Raw genomic sequence first — 15833 nt, 5'->3', positions numbered from 1 at the left:
CCAGTTGGAAGATAGGGTGGAGGTTCCCATGGAAACAATGGGAAGCTCTATTATTAGTGATTCTATAGTTCATTCAGTGGTTTGATTGACCAGCTCTGTGAGTACCAAATGGGAGCTCCTTTGGCTTGGCCTGGGACCCATTGTTTCTTTGGGGAAAATGAATTCAAACTCGAAACTGAGTTGGGAGGCCACTCTGCAGCTATTAGGACAGAGGCCCCCAGAACTTATCTTTACCCTTGCAGGATTCAGTTCAGTTATCTCTAATAAACAGAATGAACTAGGGAGTGAAAAAAAAAACAAACTTAATACAGAGAGCCTCAGAAGTCCATGAAAATAGGAAAAAAGGGAGAGAGTTAAATAGAATTTTATGGCTTAAAGAGAATTGAAACAATGCAGCTCTCCATCTCCTGTTGTGGAGGCCAGACAAAAGCAGTGACTTGCCCTAGGTCCCATAGCTGGGTGATTAACAACCAGACCACAGACCCACAGCTTCCCAGAGGGTGAGCACCCTTTCCTTGGGTACCTGCTTCCCTTAGAAAAGCACAGAGTACAGCTGTCACATGGGGAGGGGCAGGAAACAGGAGAAATAGGAATGCAAATCACAGACCTGAGTCTAGTGCACTTAGGCAGCCAGAGAAACCCTGCGCCTGGGTTTTCTTCTTCCACTGAAACTGCAGCTGCTGTAGGTCAGAATTTGAGAATGCTTCGGCATTTCTTGAAGACTGTACAAAACACAAATAGTGTCCCCTTTCCCTGCACTAGTCCTTTCACTGTCCCCAGGCTGAGCCTTCCTTTGGCCTCCCATTGCTGCCTGCAGACCTACCTCTGTTTCTCTCTGTTGTTCTTGAACTCCGATTATCCTGTAAGTGTTTTTCAAGCTTTCCACTGTTACCCATGCATGATCGATCATTTGATTAGTAGACACAGTTCTTCCTCAGTTTGGTTAAAAAGCAAACAGTGGCATCCCATTCCCTCTGCTAGCCCTTCCGGCCTCACATCTGCTGGGCAGTCAGTGGTGTTATTGCTGATACGGGGGTGGGGTGAGCGGGGAGAGACCAGTCTCCAGAGGGAAACTTACCTGAGGGTAAACAAATTGCAGTAGGGGGTTCAGAAACAGATTCAGTGGGTTCCTGTGGTCTGCCTGCCAGGGAGGTGACCCCAGCTTCAGGTTTCCATGGCAACGCCCCTGAAGGTATGGTATGGTGGCTGTGGGTCAGCCAGAAGGAAGCTCTATCCCCAGCCTCAAAGGACTGTCCTAGCTCCCCTGGGTTCATCACAGTCTCTTTAGGGATTTTTTCCTTCTTTCAAACACTCACATGTGGTTGTGTCACAGAGGGAAATTCTAGGATATGGAGATTTTCCTAAAACTGCAGGAATTGAGTTGGTTTTCCATGTCGCCAGGTGCCCAGTGTGTGTTGGAGCGGGCTGTGCTTGGTGTAGGAGTGGGAGATGTGTCCACCCGTTCACAGCGTGCAGCCCTTCCGATTCCTACAGAAACCAGGTAACGGGACGCTTTTGGTATCTCAAGGTTTAACCAAAATCGGCGTTTGCAGCCCCCCAGCCGATCTTTGGTGTTTATTTCAAACTCCAAATTTCCCACCTGTGTGCATGGGTAATGAAGGGATGTTTTTCATTTCAGGAACCGTGCCAGGCTGCGGTGGAGAGGCGGGCACCCTCCCAGACGACAGGAGGCAGGGGGTTTGCGAAGAGTAACAGAACCCACCGGGGCTCGCAGGTCAGACCGCTGTTTGAGTTGGTCTCTCAGAAATCCCCCCTTAGGTAACAATAACAACTACCACTTTGGGTTCCTTTTTAAAATTCCTTTTTTTACTTTCTACCAAAATTCCCCGTTTTACCTTTGGTTTTTAAACCAACTTTCATTTCATTGGCTCAGTACGTCCGTCAAAGGTGGCACTCTCACATAAAAGAAATGAAAATTCTGTAACTGTGAGAAATGTTGTTCTGGGAGGAGGAGGAGTTCAGGATGACTTTTTGGCTCCTGTGGGGAGGGTTAGACGGCAGTGAGACACACAGCACTGCGGGGACTTCAGTTCGGACCGCATCTTCTGATCGCATTTCTGGGGACGTGAGCGAGGGAGAGTGCACAAGGTGTGCACACTGACACGGTCGGATCGCCTTTCCTTGTTCACTTCATGGAGACAATCTAACCAGTAGTTTATAACTCCCAAACAAAGAGCTGTTTTTATTTAATATATGCACCTTCCTTTCCACTTCTCAAAAATGGTTATTTTCCATGAAATTTCCTTGGAAATTCCTCTTATTTTCTCTACAGTAAATCACCAGCCTCCACTAACAGACACGTTTGCAAAGAGAGGAGGAGACAAGGTAAACATTTGCAGGCAGACACAGGGGCTGCGCTTAGAGAGCAGAGCCGCGCTGGCTTCATTCAGGTGACAGACGTTAACTGAGCAGAACAGAAAAAGGACAAGTTCTTGTTTTCATTAACCTTGGGGTCCAGCAGGAGTCAATGGAGCAACATAAGAACAACATGTTTTCTTTTAAAGGCTCAGTTTTCTGTTTCATGACTAATCTGTGGCCTTGATTTATCTATTTGCTGCTATTTAAGGCCAAATGCTGATATAAATAAATAGCATGCTTTCAATGACAACAAAAAGTTGATAGTAACTTTAGGTGAAATTAACTAACAGGCAAGGGGAATGTGAATCAAAATGGATTATGAAGTTAGTTACAGGCATTAGAAAGGCTTGATGTGCCCATATTTCAGACTTTAAAAGCCTTTGAGGTTTTATTCACTGTTGCGCTTGCTAAGTGACGGGCCTTTCTCTCCCCACCGATTTGTGAAATTAAGGCACAGTGACAGAAACTTGGATTAAGGAGGCAGTGCCTTAAAAAAATTAAACATATCTTCTGTTGTTACTTCAGTTTTTTAAATCTTGGTGAAATACATGTAGAATAGAATTTAGCATCTTTTATAGAGTGTACTTAATAGCATTAAGTACAGCATTAAGTACACTCTTGCTGTTATGTAACTGTCACTACCATCCATTGCCAGACACGTTTTCTCTTGCAAAACAGAAACTCTCTAATTATGAAACAATAACTCCCCATTGTGCCCTCTACCAAGGCCCCGGCATCTACCATGCTACTCTGAGCTTTGTTACCCTAGGCACTGTATATAAGTGGAATCATACAAAATTTGTCTTTTGGTGACAGGCTTATTTCACTTAACATAATGTCCTCCAGGTTCATGCATTGTGTAGCATGTTCAGATTTTCTTTCCCTTTTTAAGACTGAATAACATTGCATGGTGTGGATATACCACACTTTGTTTATCCAGTTATCTGTGGGTGGGCTTTTGGGTTGCTTCCACATTTTGGCTATTGCTGTTGTGTGTTTTGTTTTTGTGGGAGTTTGGTTTATGTTCTGGATATCAACCCCTATCAGATATATGATGAGCAAATATTTTCTCCCATTCTGTGGGCTGCCTTCACGTTCTGTTGACTATATCTTTTGCACAGAAGTTTTTAACTTAATGGTGAAGTCCAACTTTATTCTTTTTATTCTTTTGTTGCCTAAGCTTTGGATATCATATTCAAGAAATCATTCCCAAATCCAGTTTTATTAAGCTTTCCTCCACGTTTTCTTCTAAGTGCTTTACAGTTTTAACTCTTAGATTTAGGACTTTGATCCATTTTGAGTAAATTTTTCTATATGATATAAGGAAAGAGTCCAGCTTCATTCTTTTGCAGGTAGATGTCCAGTTTTCCCATCACCATTATTGAGAGACTGGTCTTGTTTCCCTATTGTAAATCTTCTGACTGTACATGCGATGATTCATTTCTGGGGTCTCTGTTCCACTGGCCTGTGTATCTACCTTTATACCCATAACGCACTGTTTTAATTACTGTACCTTTGTAATAAGTTTTGAAACCAGAAAGTTTGAGTCCTCCAACTTTGTTCTTTCTCAAGATTGCTTTGGAAAAATTAAACTTTTATTTGAGGTATTATAGGTTCACATGTAGTTAGAAGAAAACAATAGAGAGAGATCTCATGTATCTTTTACCCAGATTCCTCCAATAGCAACTAGCATCTTGCAAAACTATAGCACAACATCACAGGCAGGATATGGAGGGTGACAACAGTCCACTTACAGAGCAGCTCCAGCACCCCATGTTGGCTCTTTATAGCCACACCCACATCCCTCCACCCCCGCACTCCCCGTCTGTCACCCCTGGCGAGCTCTGATCTGTTCCCTGTTTCCATGATGCCATCATATAGTAGGTGGCATCACCCAGATGTATCCTTTGGGGATTGGCCTTTTTAACTCAATACAATTCTCTGGAAATTCATCCAAGTTTGTTTATGTATCACTAGTTTGGTCCTTTTTGTTGCCGAGAAATGACCCAGGCAATGGCTTTTAAATTTCTTTTATTTTAAATGGAAAAAAATAAAATCACTGAATGAATCCTGGTTTCCTGTACTGTCTTCCTGTATCTTTTGACCTTGATACTGTGTGGTTAAAAGACCTGGGGTCACCCAGAGAGCAGGAAGAGGCTGAAATAAGCAAAGCCCAGACCTACCTATCATCAGTGCTTCCCCACGGACGACCTCTCTCCTAGTTTGGAGTCATTTTGTTGATACTCAAATGTTATCTTTAAATATATGACTCAGAACAGAACCTCAGTTTTGGATGATGAGGAGTAGAGTACTGTGTTTGTCACAGGCGGAATTTCTCATGTCCTCTGAAACACTGTGGTCTTTCATTACCATGTGGAGTGTGAAAACTCAGGCTCCCAGTTTGAGTCTCCATGGTGGCCTTGAATCACTGATCACTCTCTTCCTAGCAGAAAAGCCGTGGAGAGCTCTCCTCCAAGATGTCTTCCCACATTGCTTATGTGCTGAGAGCTCAGTACTATGCCAGGCACTGGGGACATGAGATGTGAATGGGGCAGACATAGTCCAAAGCTTCATGATGCTAAGCTCTGGTTGATTCTCAGGTGTTTATGGAGCACCTTTTAGCTGCCATTTTACTGAGATCCATGGATATGATGAGGATGACATAAATAATCATGTACCTCTCTTGCCATCAGTCTCAAGAATCATATACATGATCACATAAGTAAGCATACAAGATAAAAAATGTTAACACAGGGAAAGTACCAGAAAGTACATGAACCAGTGAGCTTCTCTGTGCCTGGGGCTTTATCTTAGTCATTCCTGTTTATTTAAACCCAGTGCCTGGCAGTTAAAAACAGTTAATCAGTGTGGTTGGTTAAGTCTTTGATTGATGGATGGATTGATTGACACAGAGATGGCATTTCGACCGACCTTTAAGGGATGGATGAGAAGCCTCCAGCCACACAGAGGCTAAGGAGTGGGAATTCTGAGTAGAGGCACTAGCATCAGGGAAAGCGTAGTTGGGGTGCTGGAACATCCTGGGGCACTCGTTCCTGGAAACCCCAAGCGATTCAGTGTGGCTGGAGCAGGCTGCGGGGAACTGTGGGGCAGAAGTCTGAAATGACCCTGGAGCCTGCACCTACAGGGTCTTACCAGCCAGGCCTGGGAGCCGTGACTTGGTTCCTCAGTGACAACAGAATGCAATTGAAAATCTTCTTTTCGGTCTTACGTATCCATGGTTCTGCTTCATGACATTTAACTTTTTTGGTGTATGAATTTGCTCATCCAAGGACATGGTACTCATGAGATAGGGTTTCTGGTTCACTCCCAATTTGGGCCCAATGCCCTTGCACAGATTCGTAACCTATGACCCATGCCCGTACCCTGACCTAAAGACAAGTGCCCTCATTTACCAGGGGGCTACGTTGTGGAAAAGGATCACCAACATAGGGAAACAAACTCAAAACCCAGTGTTTGGCCTGTGGACAAGAGGTATTTTCAGCTCTAAAGGCCCGTCTCTCTCTGAGTCAGCCAGCCCCTCCCCTCTCCAACCTCTCGGCCTTCCTTTTCTTAACAGTGTTACTCTGGTGAGTCCACCTGCTGAACATCTTTTCTCGAGGAATTTACATCCAAATCGTTCCTTTCTTTCTCTTTCTCCATCACTTTTGAACATGCATTTTAATTTCTCACAGGCAATCCAAATTGACCTTTTCAAGGACCTTGCTTTTAAGAGTAAAATTAACTTTAATATGTACCTTGTTAAGTAGCTTCCATGGGCCTACCACTGTATTGGGTGTTGTGGGACCCACTTCCAATTGCTTGTTTATTCCTTCACTTGTTCAAAATGTGTTTATTGAACACCTACTCTGTGCTAGACAGGCAAAAACGTGTGCCCTCATGGAGCTTACACTGTAAAACTCACAATAATTTGGAGGAAGTGAGATTCATTTTTAGGTAGCAGTTGAGTGTGCACAATAGAAAAAAAAAACAGGAGAAGGAATACCACAATGCACCAAATTGAGTAGTGACAGCTAGTATTTGTTGAGCCTATGCTGTATCCTAAGCTCAGAGTATCTCTTTGGTTAAGCCTCATGATAGACCTATTTTGCCCATTTTATAGACAAAGAAATTTTACAGAGGATAAGTACAAAGTAGATGATAGACAAGAGGCTTGAACCCAGGCAGTCTGATGCCAGAGCCCACAGTTTTAACCACTGCTCTACAATGTATGACCTCAGCTGAACATAAACAAGTATTAAACCAAGTATTGATGATAAAAGTCAGCCCAGCAAGGAGGAAAGTTCTACTGGCTTCTCTTGGCATGTGGCACTTAAAGCCTGCCCCATCTGTGCCAAGACCGGCCAGATGAAGACTGCAGCCTGGGCCGCTGGAGGGTAGTGCCTTAGTGTCAGAACCTCTGGGGGAGATGGGGAGGCTGCAGTGTGTCATAGTGAAGGACTTAGACCCAGGAAGGCCAGCATCTTCTCCAGGACTGAGACAGGAAATTGGGGCCCTGAGGAGAGTGGAGCAGCCAGAGTCTCATGCTGAGAAACCCAGCAGAAGGGTGGATTTTGAGTGGCTGGGTTCAGTCTGCAAACAGGGGTCTCTACTAGACAGGAAGTGCTGCCCTCCCTGGTCGGCCAGTCCAGGTGGCCAGTCGAGTTCAGAGGTGCCACGCTGGGGAGGTTCAGTGACGGAGGGTAACGACTTCATGGAGTGGCCTTGGCAGCCCTACCTTGGGCCATGTCAGCCTCACCTTAGTGTCCCCAGGTCACAGAGGTGAGCCTTGCTCTCTCAGCACAGGCCTTGCTCTGTCACCTTCTCCTGGAAGTCTCCAGGTCTGTCTCAGTCAGCATTGCCAGTTCCGGGAACCAACTGGAAGTTATGCCCCACGTTCCTGTGGTCCATACCAGGGGCCCCGGCAGCAAATGGATAGGCTTTCTGATCCATTTCACTCTCTAATTTTTCTTTGGTGGAATTGTATTTTGCTACTTTCTTTCCATATCTCTCCTGCTTTTACATGTTTCCGTCTCCACTGCTGGTTGACACTCTTCTCAATTTATACATTTCATTAATATATTACTTCTGTCCTGCTCAGTCATTAATAAAGATGTTAAATAATTCTGAGCCAAATACTCACCCCTGTAGAGCCCTACAGGATACTTCCCTTTAATTAGTTATGCTACCTTTCATCTCTCTAATGTCTTTTGGTTTCAGATTTCCAGCTGGTTTTGAATCCATGTGACTTTTCTCCATCCTGTTTGAACTAATTTCATGAGCGAAAATCTGAGAGACATTTTACTGAGTGTTGATTCAGGTCCAGGCCCACAGAGAGCTTGACTATATCCAGGTTTTTTGAGCAGTTTAATAGAGTACAATTTGGTCTTAATAAAATGAGCGCTCCTAATGTACCTCTTTCCAATGCTCTTTTCAATCATAGCAGTGCTTTCTCCATTAATGTCATGGTAATGTGACTCGTGTACTCTTACTGTCAAGAGTAATCCTTTTTAGGCCTTTTCAAAGATGACTACTTTTCAGTGCTTGTGCTGTTTCCAATAACTTAGAATGGCTTTGTTTAACAAAATACTAATAGTTGGATATTCTATATTACCTGGTTAACCAGTTTCTAAGGTGCTTTCTCGTACAAAACAGGGAGTGATTAAAACTTGCGAGCAATGAGAGCTCATACTATTTTATTAACTAATTTAAAATTGTGCAACCATTTAAAAATAACTCTTAAGTCTATAAAATGTAACTGACAGGAAGTAGACTATGCTGAGGTTAATTGCTAGACACCAGAGGGCTGTGCGGGTTACAGTCTATGGCATTTTGATTTGTTGTGTGGAAATCCTTGGACACAGGGAGGGGGAAGAATCTCACTGGAGGGCCTAACATATTGCCTTTTTGTACTGAAATAGGTTACGTTTTTAAATTAACCAAACCCTTCCATATAAGTTTGTGGGGGCTACTGCGTCATGTCAGATTGTGAATTAACTCTTGATCAAAATACAAAAATCAATCTAAAATATTAAATATGTAGAACAGTTGAGGGAAGATCATTTCTTGCCTTTTGTCTATAGTGGGTTTTAAAAATCTTTATCGGTAAAAATAGAAAATATTATATATTTCTAAGAACTGTTGCAGTCTCATAGTACAGCCATGTAGCAATCCCTCCGTGTGTGTGTGCCCACACCGTTTACTTAATGTGGTCCTCTTGGTAGCTCTTCGACTTGATTATTAAGATTAAGAGAGGCTCTCCATGCAAGCAAAGGACAACTAATCTGACCCTCTTTGAGAGAAGACTAAAAGCATCTGCCTTCATGAGATAGACCAGGGCTGGATTCCATCCTAGACAGCAGTGGAAGCTTCTCTAAACAATAAGGTTTTAAGTGAAATCCCTGTGAAGTAGCCATTTCTACTCAGGAGGTAAAAAAGTTAAGAAGGCATCGTCGCAGGTCTTCTGATAGTGTTTGTAGAGCCACTTAAGGAGCAAATATAACCCCCTTAAAGATCTGTGTACATTAGTTATAAAGCTGCCTTTATTCTCTACTGATAGTAGAGAAGTAGCATTTACTTGGAGTGTTTGAAAATTTTGCTTGAACAGACATCAACAGTATAAATATAAGAAGCGGAAAGGACTATCCAGGAAGAAACCGGGGAAGCGCATTTGACTGGGATGTAAATAAGAGTCTGCACTGATGAGCACACGGAACAAACGCACGGTGTCTCTTGTCCCCCAGGAAGACAGTGGACTCTTCTAGTGTAGGAGTGGGCAAACTTTTTCTACAAAGAGCTAAGCGATGACCATTTTAGGTCTGTGAGTCATGAGGTCTCTATGTAACACTTTAACTCTGCTGCTGTTGTGCGGAAGCAGCCACAGATGATATGCAAATGAGTGGGCGTGGTCGTGTTCCAAAAACACTTCTTTTGTGGACACTGGAAGTTCATGTATTGTCACATGTCATGAAATATTACTCTTTTTGGGGGGACATTTTTCCTGGGCCATATTGAATACAAGCTGTAGACTGGATTTGGCAGCTACAGGCAAATCGAGGAGCTTGCCCCACCCGCCCCCACCCCTACCCCCACCCCGCAGCACCTAGTGCCATCCCAGGAGCCCTATAGGTGCTCAGTAAATACTTGTTCACTTGGCTGTCACGGTGTCAGAGCCAAGAGTAAGCCTTTTGCTATACAGCACACACTTGACATTTGCAAGGGATTTATCTTTAAGTCTTTGCTAATCCTTCCATTCCAAGGACCACTCTTGCAGCTAATTTCCCCCATAAAATGCATTCAAGTATGACAGAATAATTAAAGTGACCCTTTCAGGCCCTTCATGATTCTATAAATATGTGGTTAAAGTCTTTACTAAGCGATTAAAATAAATTCTGCCACCGAAATCAATTCTCTGTCACATTACATCATTGCTGTGATGACATGAATTTACCTCAATCTGCAAATCCAGCCCACAGTGGTAGTGAGTGATGGTGACTGCACTAGCACTCAGCACCTGCGTGTGCCAAGGAGCAGAACCATAAAGCATCCCTGCAGGGAGGCGGGCAGGCCCAGGAGCCCAGCAAGGCCGTCCTGGTGAGTGTCACACACACAGAGGAGCAAGGACCATCCTGGGCTACTTCAGGGAGCACATTGTAGGCAGGTGTTGGATGTGACTCAGATACTCCCAGCACCATGAGATGCTTCCTCCTAAACTTTACCCTCTAAGTGGAAACACTTGGTGTTTAGGCCTAGCCAAATTTCATGTGATTATGCGCTGGGGGTTGTTTTTGAATATCAGGAGCGTGAGTATGGTTCACTCACACTGAAGATCTGTGGTACTTTAAGTTGGCCAGAATCTTTGAGTTTTCTGTCCTCTTTTCATCACCATATTATGGAAGAATGCAGACGTGCTGGAAGTGATCTACAGAAGAACCATAAAGTGATCAAAATTGTAGACCGCGGCATCTCTAGCAAAGAAGTGAAAGAAATCAGGGTTGTTCTGTGTAAAGGAAAATGATTTTTTGCTACCAAGGAAAGGTCTTTTTTTAAAAAAGGGAATTTGATTAGACGTTGCAGATGGAGAAGTAAGGTGCATAATATGAGGCCAGGTATCAGGTGATTCCAGGGGAAACTGACTTGGTAAAGAAAGGCCTGATGAAGCTTGTAACAGGCACCAAGGAGGGAACGGTTGTGTCTGTGAGCTGTGGAGGGGTGGCGGCTGGCCACGTGGTTCCACATCCAGCCACCTGATATCAGATGACTGAAACCTCAAGACAGCAGATACCAGGTTGATGTCTCGAGGTTTTTTCCCTGCAGTATACTCCTTGATTCAAATAGCCTAGCTGAAATAAACAACAGAAACTGCTTCCTTGGGAATTAAATTTATCCCAAATGACATTTATTTTAACTCAGTGATGAGTCTGTCCTTGGCCAGTGATCAGTGGCCTCCTTGTCTTCTCCTGCGTCTTGTGTCAGTGAGCCTCCAGGGGCTGTAAGGCAGTGTTTTTGAGCTCAGGTGCTACTTCACTCTTCAGACAGAATGTCAGACTCTTCAACTCTATTTTCAACTGTCTTACGAGACAAAGACTAATTGGTTTGACCTCATGCTGTCACATGTTGAGAGACGTGAATCTTCCGCGCTCTTCCTCGAATTCATTGATTTCATTAAGCACTGTCTGCTTGTGTTTGCAACATGTTGTAATTTCCCAGTGATTGCTATGAACTGCAGCGCACAATCAGATCTTTGGGAACAATGCCATTTCTTAGCTTTGATCTTGCGTTTTAATTTTTATTTCCAATAGGTCTTCTCTGTTGAGTCCATTGAGCCACAGAAAATATCAACCTTGGGGAAAAGAAACGTGGTGGTCATGGGAGCAAACTTCACCCAGGCGTCGCACGGCATCGTGATGGTCCTGAAAGGAACCAGCACCTGTGACGAGGACGTGTGAGTGCAGACACCGGCCGCCCACTCTCGGTGATGTGGTGGCAGGCCCAGCCTCCTGCCACACAGAGCCTCTCTGCAGTCACAGTGTCTCCATGTGCTGGAGTGGACTGCTTACTCTGGGTGTTTGACATAATATAATCTCTAAAAGTAAAATCATTTATACACGACATTTGAGATTAACCGTGAGAGAATCTATCCCATGTTGTCACCCTCAAAATCTCTGTACGTAGGTTCAGGGTGTTGACTATTTGGGGCCTTGATTTGTTTTCATTAACAAAATCAAGTATTTTGAACAGTAAATGTCATTTTGTTGATGATGCACTTCAAAAAAGCAGTTGAATACTTCAGATTTTGATGGGAAAACTTGGCAACTCTTCTAATGGATTGCCTAAAGTTAAAAAAAGAAACTTTCTGATTCATTTTATTCTTTAGAGACTCCTCTTTATTGGGTTGGTTTCAGACCCACGTAATAACCAAATGGAACATAACTTAGTGTTAAAAAATGAAAGAAAGAACACATACCCCAACACAAAAAAATACCTGGTCAGTGTACCACTTGAATATCATTATTCCTATGACTTCTTTTCCCCTAACTCATCTTTTCAATGTATCTTTTGAGACAGAAAAAATTTCAGTGTCTCACTGACATTCTTATACAATGTTACCAACCCCTCCTCAAAAAAAGAGATATGATAGTAACACAGTCGATAATTTGAGTTTTCTGCATGTTAGCTTTTATAAATTTGGGCTGATTTGAAATAAAAGATGTTGCAGTCTCCATGAAGGATGATTCCGAGCTTGCCCCACCATGGGAAAGCACTGAGGACAACCCGCTGAAGCGCGGTGTTTCGGTTTTTAACTAAAACGGATTTGCACAGCATTTTCATCCGCCACACTTATTTACTGATTTTCTGTTTTAATTCATTGGCCACATATGACTGCCATCCCCTTGCCTTCCTAGCAGTAAACTTGGGGTCTCTGTCATCTTTGGGGGAAAGCTGCCCTGGGTGGCAGTCCTCTGTCCTGCTGCTTACCAGAATCATCAAGCACACACGAGTGGCTGTATCTATGTGGCATGGGTATTTCTGTTCCATTTTCCTGGCTGAATACCTTATTGCAAAAATCTTTCATTCTGTGTAACAAAATTTGAAGTTAGACACCTGTGTGTTCACAGAAAGGCAATCAGCTCCACTGGAAAGTGAGTCGTTTTTCAGAGCTGTGCCCCTTTTCTGACTCTTTATGCTCTCATTTCAATTCTGAATGTGTCTTGAGATACTGCCGTTATTAAATTAAGTGAGTAACAGACCTCTCTGCATGTAGCATTTCATTCACCATGTTTGTGTGGTGAACCCAAGTTCATGAGCAGTAAACATCATACCCAGTTAATCCCATATCTGAGTTTGTGCTGTAATCCCACACTCTTAATACAGTTCTTTTTATAAGCCTGATTATTCTAAAAGACAAATATATGAGAATGGTAGTGGAATGACCCACGTTTCCACCTCTTTCCTTCTAAAATTTATAAACAAGTTTGAATTTTAATTATCAGCCATTTTATGGTGAATTTCCAAGAGCTACAATGTAAACCTGAGGTAGTGTAAGTACAAACTGACTTGTGTATTTCTTTAATTTGCCTTACTGTTTGAATCTATTACTACAATTTAAAGGCTATGTGCATTGAAGTTAATAGCATGCACATATTCATTAGTAATAATAAATTCTCACATAGCATAATTATACTAAGCATTATTCAGACACAGCCCGGTCCTAATGATTCAGAGGGCCGCTGTAGACGTGATACACAGAGGAAGCTGCAGGTTCCAGAGGCAGTGTCGTGGGCGGCTGTGCTTTGGCTCCTGGAGGGTGACAAGGGCACACCCTGAAGATGACAGGAGCACCCAGGACAGTCCCAGCTAATTTCCAGTCTGGAGCAACTCGGCAGGCAGCTTGGCTCTGACGTCTGGTTGATTCTGAGATGCCTGGGCTCTTGGAGTGGACGTCAGCCACGGCCTCTTCTGCTCTTTGCACAGCAGAATTCCCAGCTCTGCCTGGGTTGCGTTTTATCTTCCCAGTGCTTGACTGGGATGTCTCCTTTTTAAAGTTTTTCATTAAGGACCTTTCCAAACACATGCAAGAGAGAAAAGTGTGTGAACCATTCTGTACCCATCCTCCATCCTCAGAACTTAACCAGCATTTGCCATTCTTGTTTCATCTATCTCCTCCTCATTTTTTGAAGGGAAAGGAAGAATGGCAGCTGGCGTTTTTCAGAGCATATCCTGGACACCATATCCTTTCACTCATAAAACTTCAGGATGCCCTGGCTGGTGTGGCTCAGTGGGTTGAGTGTCAGCCTGCAAACCGAAAGGTTGCCTGTTTGCTTCCCTGGCAGGGGCGCATGCTAGGTTGTGAGCCAGGTCCGCAGCTGGGGCCATGCAAGAGGCAACCAATCGATGTGTCTCTCCCTCTACCTCTCTCCCTTCCCTTCTCTCTAAAAAATAAATTAAATCTTTAAAATTAAAAAAATACTTTAGTATGCATCACTAACAGATACACATACACAGGTACCATTATCGTACTCAACAAAATCAACAGTAATTTCTTAATATAACTTAATACCCAGTCCATGTTCCACTTTCTATGGGGGCTTCTTAAGGACAATGATTACATCTCCTTCTTACCCTACTTCTAAGTAAAATGCAAATACAAACATAAAAATGCACCAGAGAAAGAGGAACCTTGCCCCCGATGTGCCCCGACGGGGTAAGTGGCCCCATGAGTCAGCGGTTGCCTGCACTGTCTGCTAGTTCAGCAGCTACTGCTGGGTCGTCCACTGTGCTGTGTGTCTGTGTCATGTAAGAGTCCCTTCTCCACCCCTTTCTAGGATACAGGTCAGCCAAGTGCTAAACGACACCCACATGAGGTTCTCTCTGCCATCAAGCCGAAAAGAAATGAAGGACGTGTGTATCCAGTTCGATGGCGGGGACTGCGCGTCTGTGGGGTCCTTGTCTTACATTGCTCTGCCACACTGCTCCCTCCTCTACCCTGCCACCACCTGGATCAGGTACTTTCTAGATTCATAGTTTTCTCTCGTTGTGGTTAAAAAGGTCACACGCATAAAGATCGTGATTTCACTCAAATTAATCCAGGTATAATTCCTGTCTAAGTTCCTCTCACAGAATTCCTCTGAGGGTTTGCTCCTGGGAGACACGCCCGCACCTGAGGGACAGGCCACTCTGTTCCCCAGTGTCACAGGGGCACCAGGAGCACATCCTGGCTAAGTCTTAGCCCTGGCCACCAGGGAGCTCGGAGCAGATGCTTGCTCACACTTCAGTTTCTCTTCAGATCGCATACGTCTTCTGCTTCGTAAAATACGTGTTCAGTTGTAGTAACTATTCTTGGCCTCGTTTTCCGGTACCAACATTGAGCCCTCTTCAGTGTCTCACTTCTGCTCAGGACACAAAGCTGCTTCTTTCTCACGTCTGTCACTTTAAAACCGTGAGGGTAAGCTGTTTGAGTGATTTGAGGAAATACTGGGAGCCATCTAAATCAAAAGCAGTATTGAATTCTAAAGGTGCCCCCTAAGTGAGAGATGGAAATTTCAAAATAAGCTCTTCCAGATAGACTCCAAAAAAAATGTCTTCCTTATTGAATTTAAATCCACTTTCAGGTTGTAGAATATAACCCAAAGGATGTTTTCTTCACTTAACACATCAAGATACTCTCTGGATGAAACTACAGATATTTGTTTAAAGAAGAAGAGAGAAGAGAAAGAAACAAAAAAGAAAAACCTCACCTCTAATGTTCTTATTTAAGGTTAAGTGAGAGGTGGACGTGGTAGGTTGCTGGGGTTGCCCCAGCAGAGCGCCACAGCCTGGGCGGCTTCAGTAACAGAGACTTCTGCCATCAGAGTTCTGGAGGCTGGGAGTCCACAATCAAGGTGCTGTCACGGTTGGTTTTTCTGAGGCCGCTCTGCTTGGCTCGCAGATGACCTTCTCCTCCCTGTGTCCTCACGTGGTCTTCTCCCTGTGCCTGTCTGTGTCCTTATCTCTTCTTCTCGTAAGGACACCAGTCATACTGGACTTGGGCCCGCCCCAGTGACCTCACTGAACCTTGGGTTCTTGTTCGAAGACCCCATCTCCAAGTGGAGTCACACTCCGAGGGGCCGGAGATGAGGGCTTCAACAATCCCTCCCATCACAGTGGCCTGAGGAAAACAAATTTCCACACTGAGGCTCTAGAATGGCAGTTCTTGCCCTAGGTCCGCTTCCTCCCCATGAACGAAAGCACGTGTTGGTGCAGCACTGTCCACGGGCTGTGTGTTTCATCTACTGACACGGTTAATGCTCACAAGCCAAAGGGCTCTGCTGTGAGTGCCACCTTCTGCAGATGAAGAAACTGAGTCATGGAGTGTTCAAATCGCTTTCTCAGGCTCCCAGGGAGTTGTGCTCTAAGACAGGGGTCCCTGACCTCTGGTCCATAGGCCAGTACCCATCCAGGCCTGTTAGGAACTGGGC

The 15833-nt window shown here is 44.1% G+C and overlaps 1 protein-coding gene across 1 annotated transcript in view; it reads left to right on the top strand.

The window, feature by feature from the left end:
- The window catches only part of PLXNC1 (plexin C1), a 150765-nt gene that overhangs the window by 77387 nt on the left and 57545 nt on the right, over positions 1 to 15833 (top strand). Inside the window, exons 8-11 of the mRNA XM_028532099.2 lie at positions 1402 to 1501; positions 1640 to 1735; positions 11178 to 11320; positions 14202 to 14381. Coding sequence (XP_028387900.1) covers positions 1402 to 1501; positions 1640 to 1735; positions 11178 to 11320; positions 14202 to 14381 — 519 coding nt within the window. The remainder of the gene's footprint in view (positions 1 to 1401; positions 1502 to 1639; positions 1736 to 11177; positions 11321 to 14201; positions 14382 to 15833) is intronic.

The sequence above is a fragment of the Phyllostomus discolor genome, chromosome 2, assembly GCF_004126475.2.
Source record: "Phyllostomus discolor isolate MPI-MPIP mPhyDis1 chromosome 2, mPhyDis1.pri.v3, whole genome shotgun sequence".
NCBI lineage: Eukaryota > Metazoa > Chordata > Mammalia > Chiroptera > Phyllostomidae > Phyllostomus > Phyllostomus discolor.
This window is presented reverse-complemented; position numbering and strand designations above follow the sequence as displayed.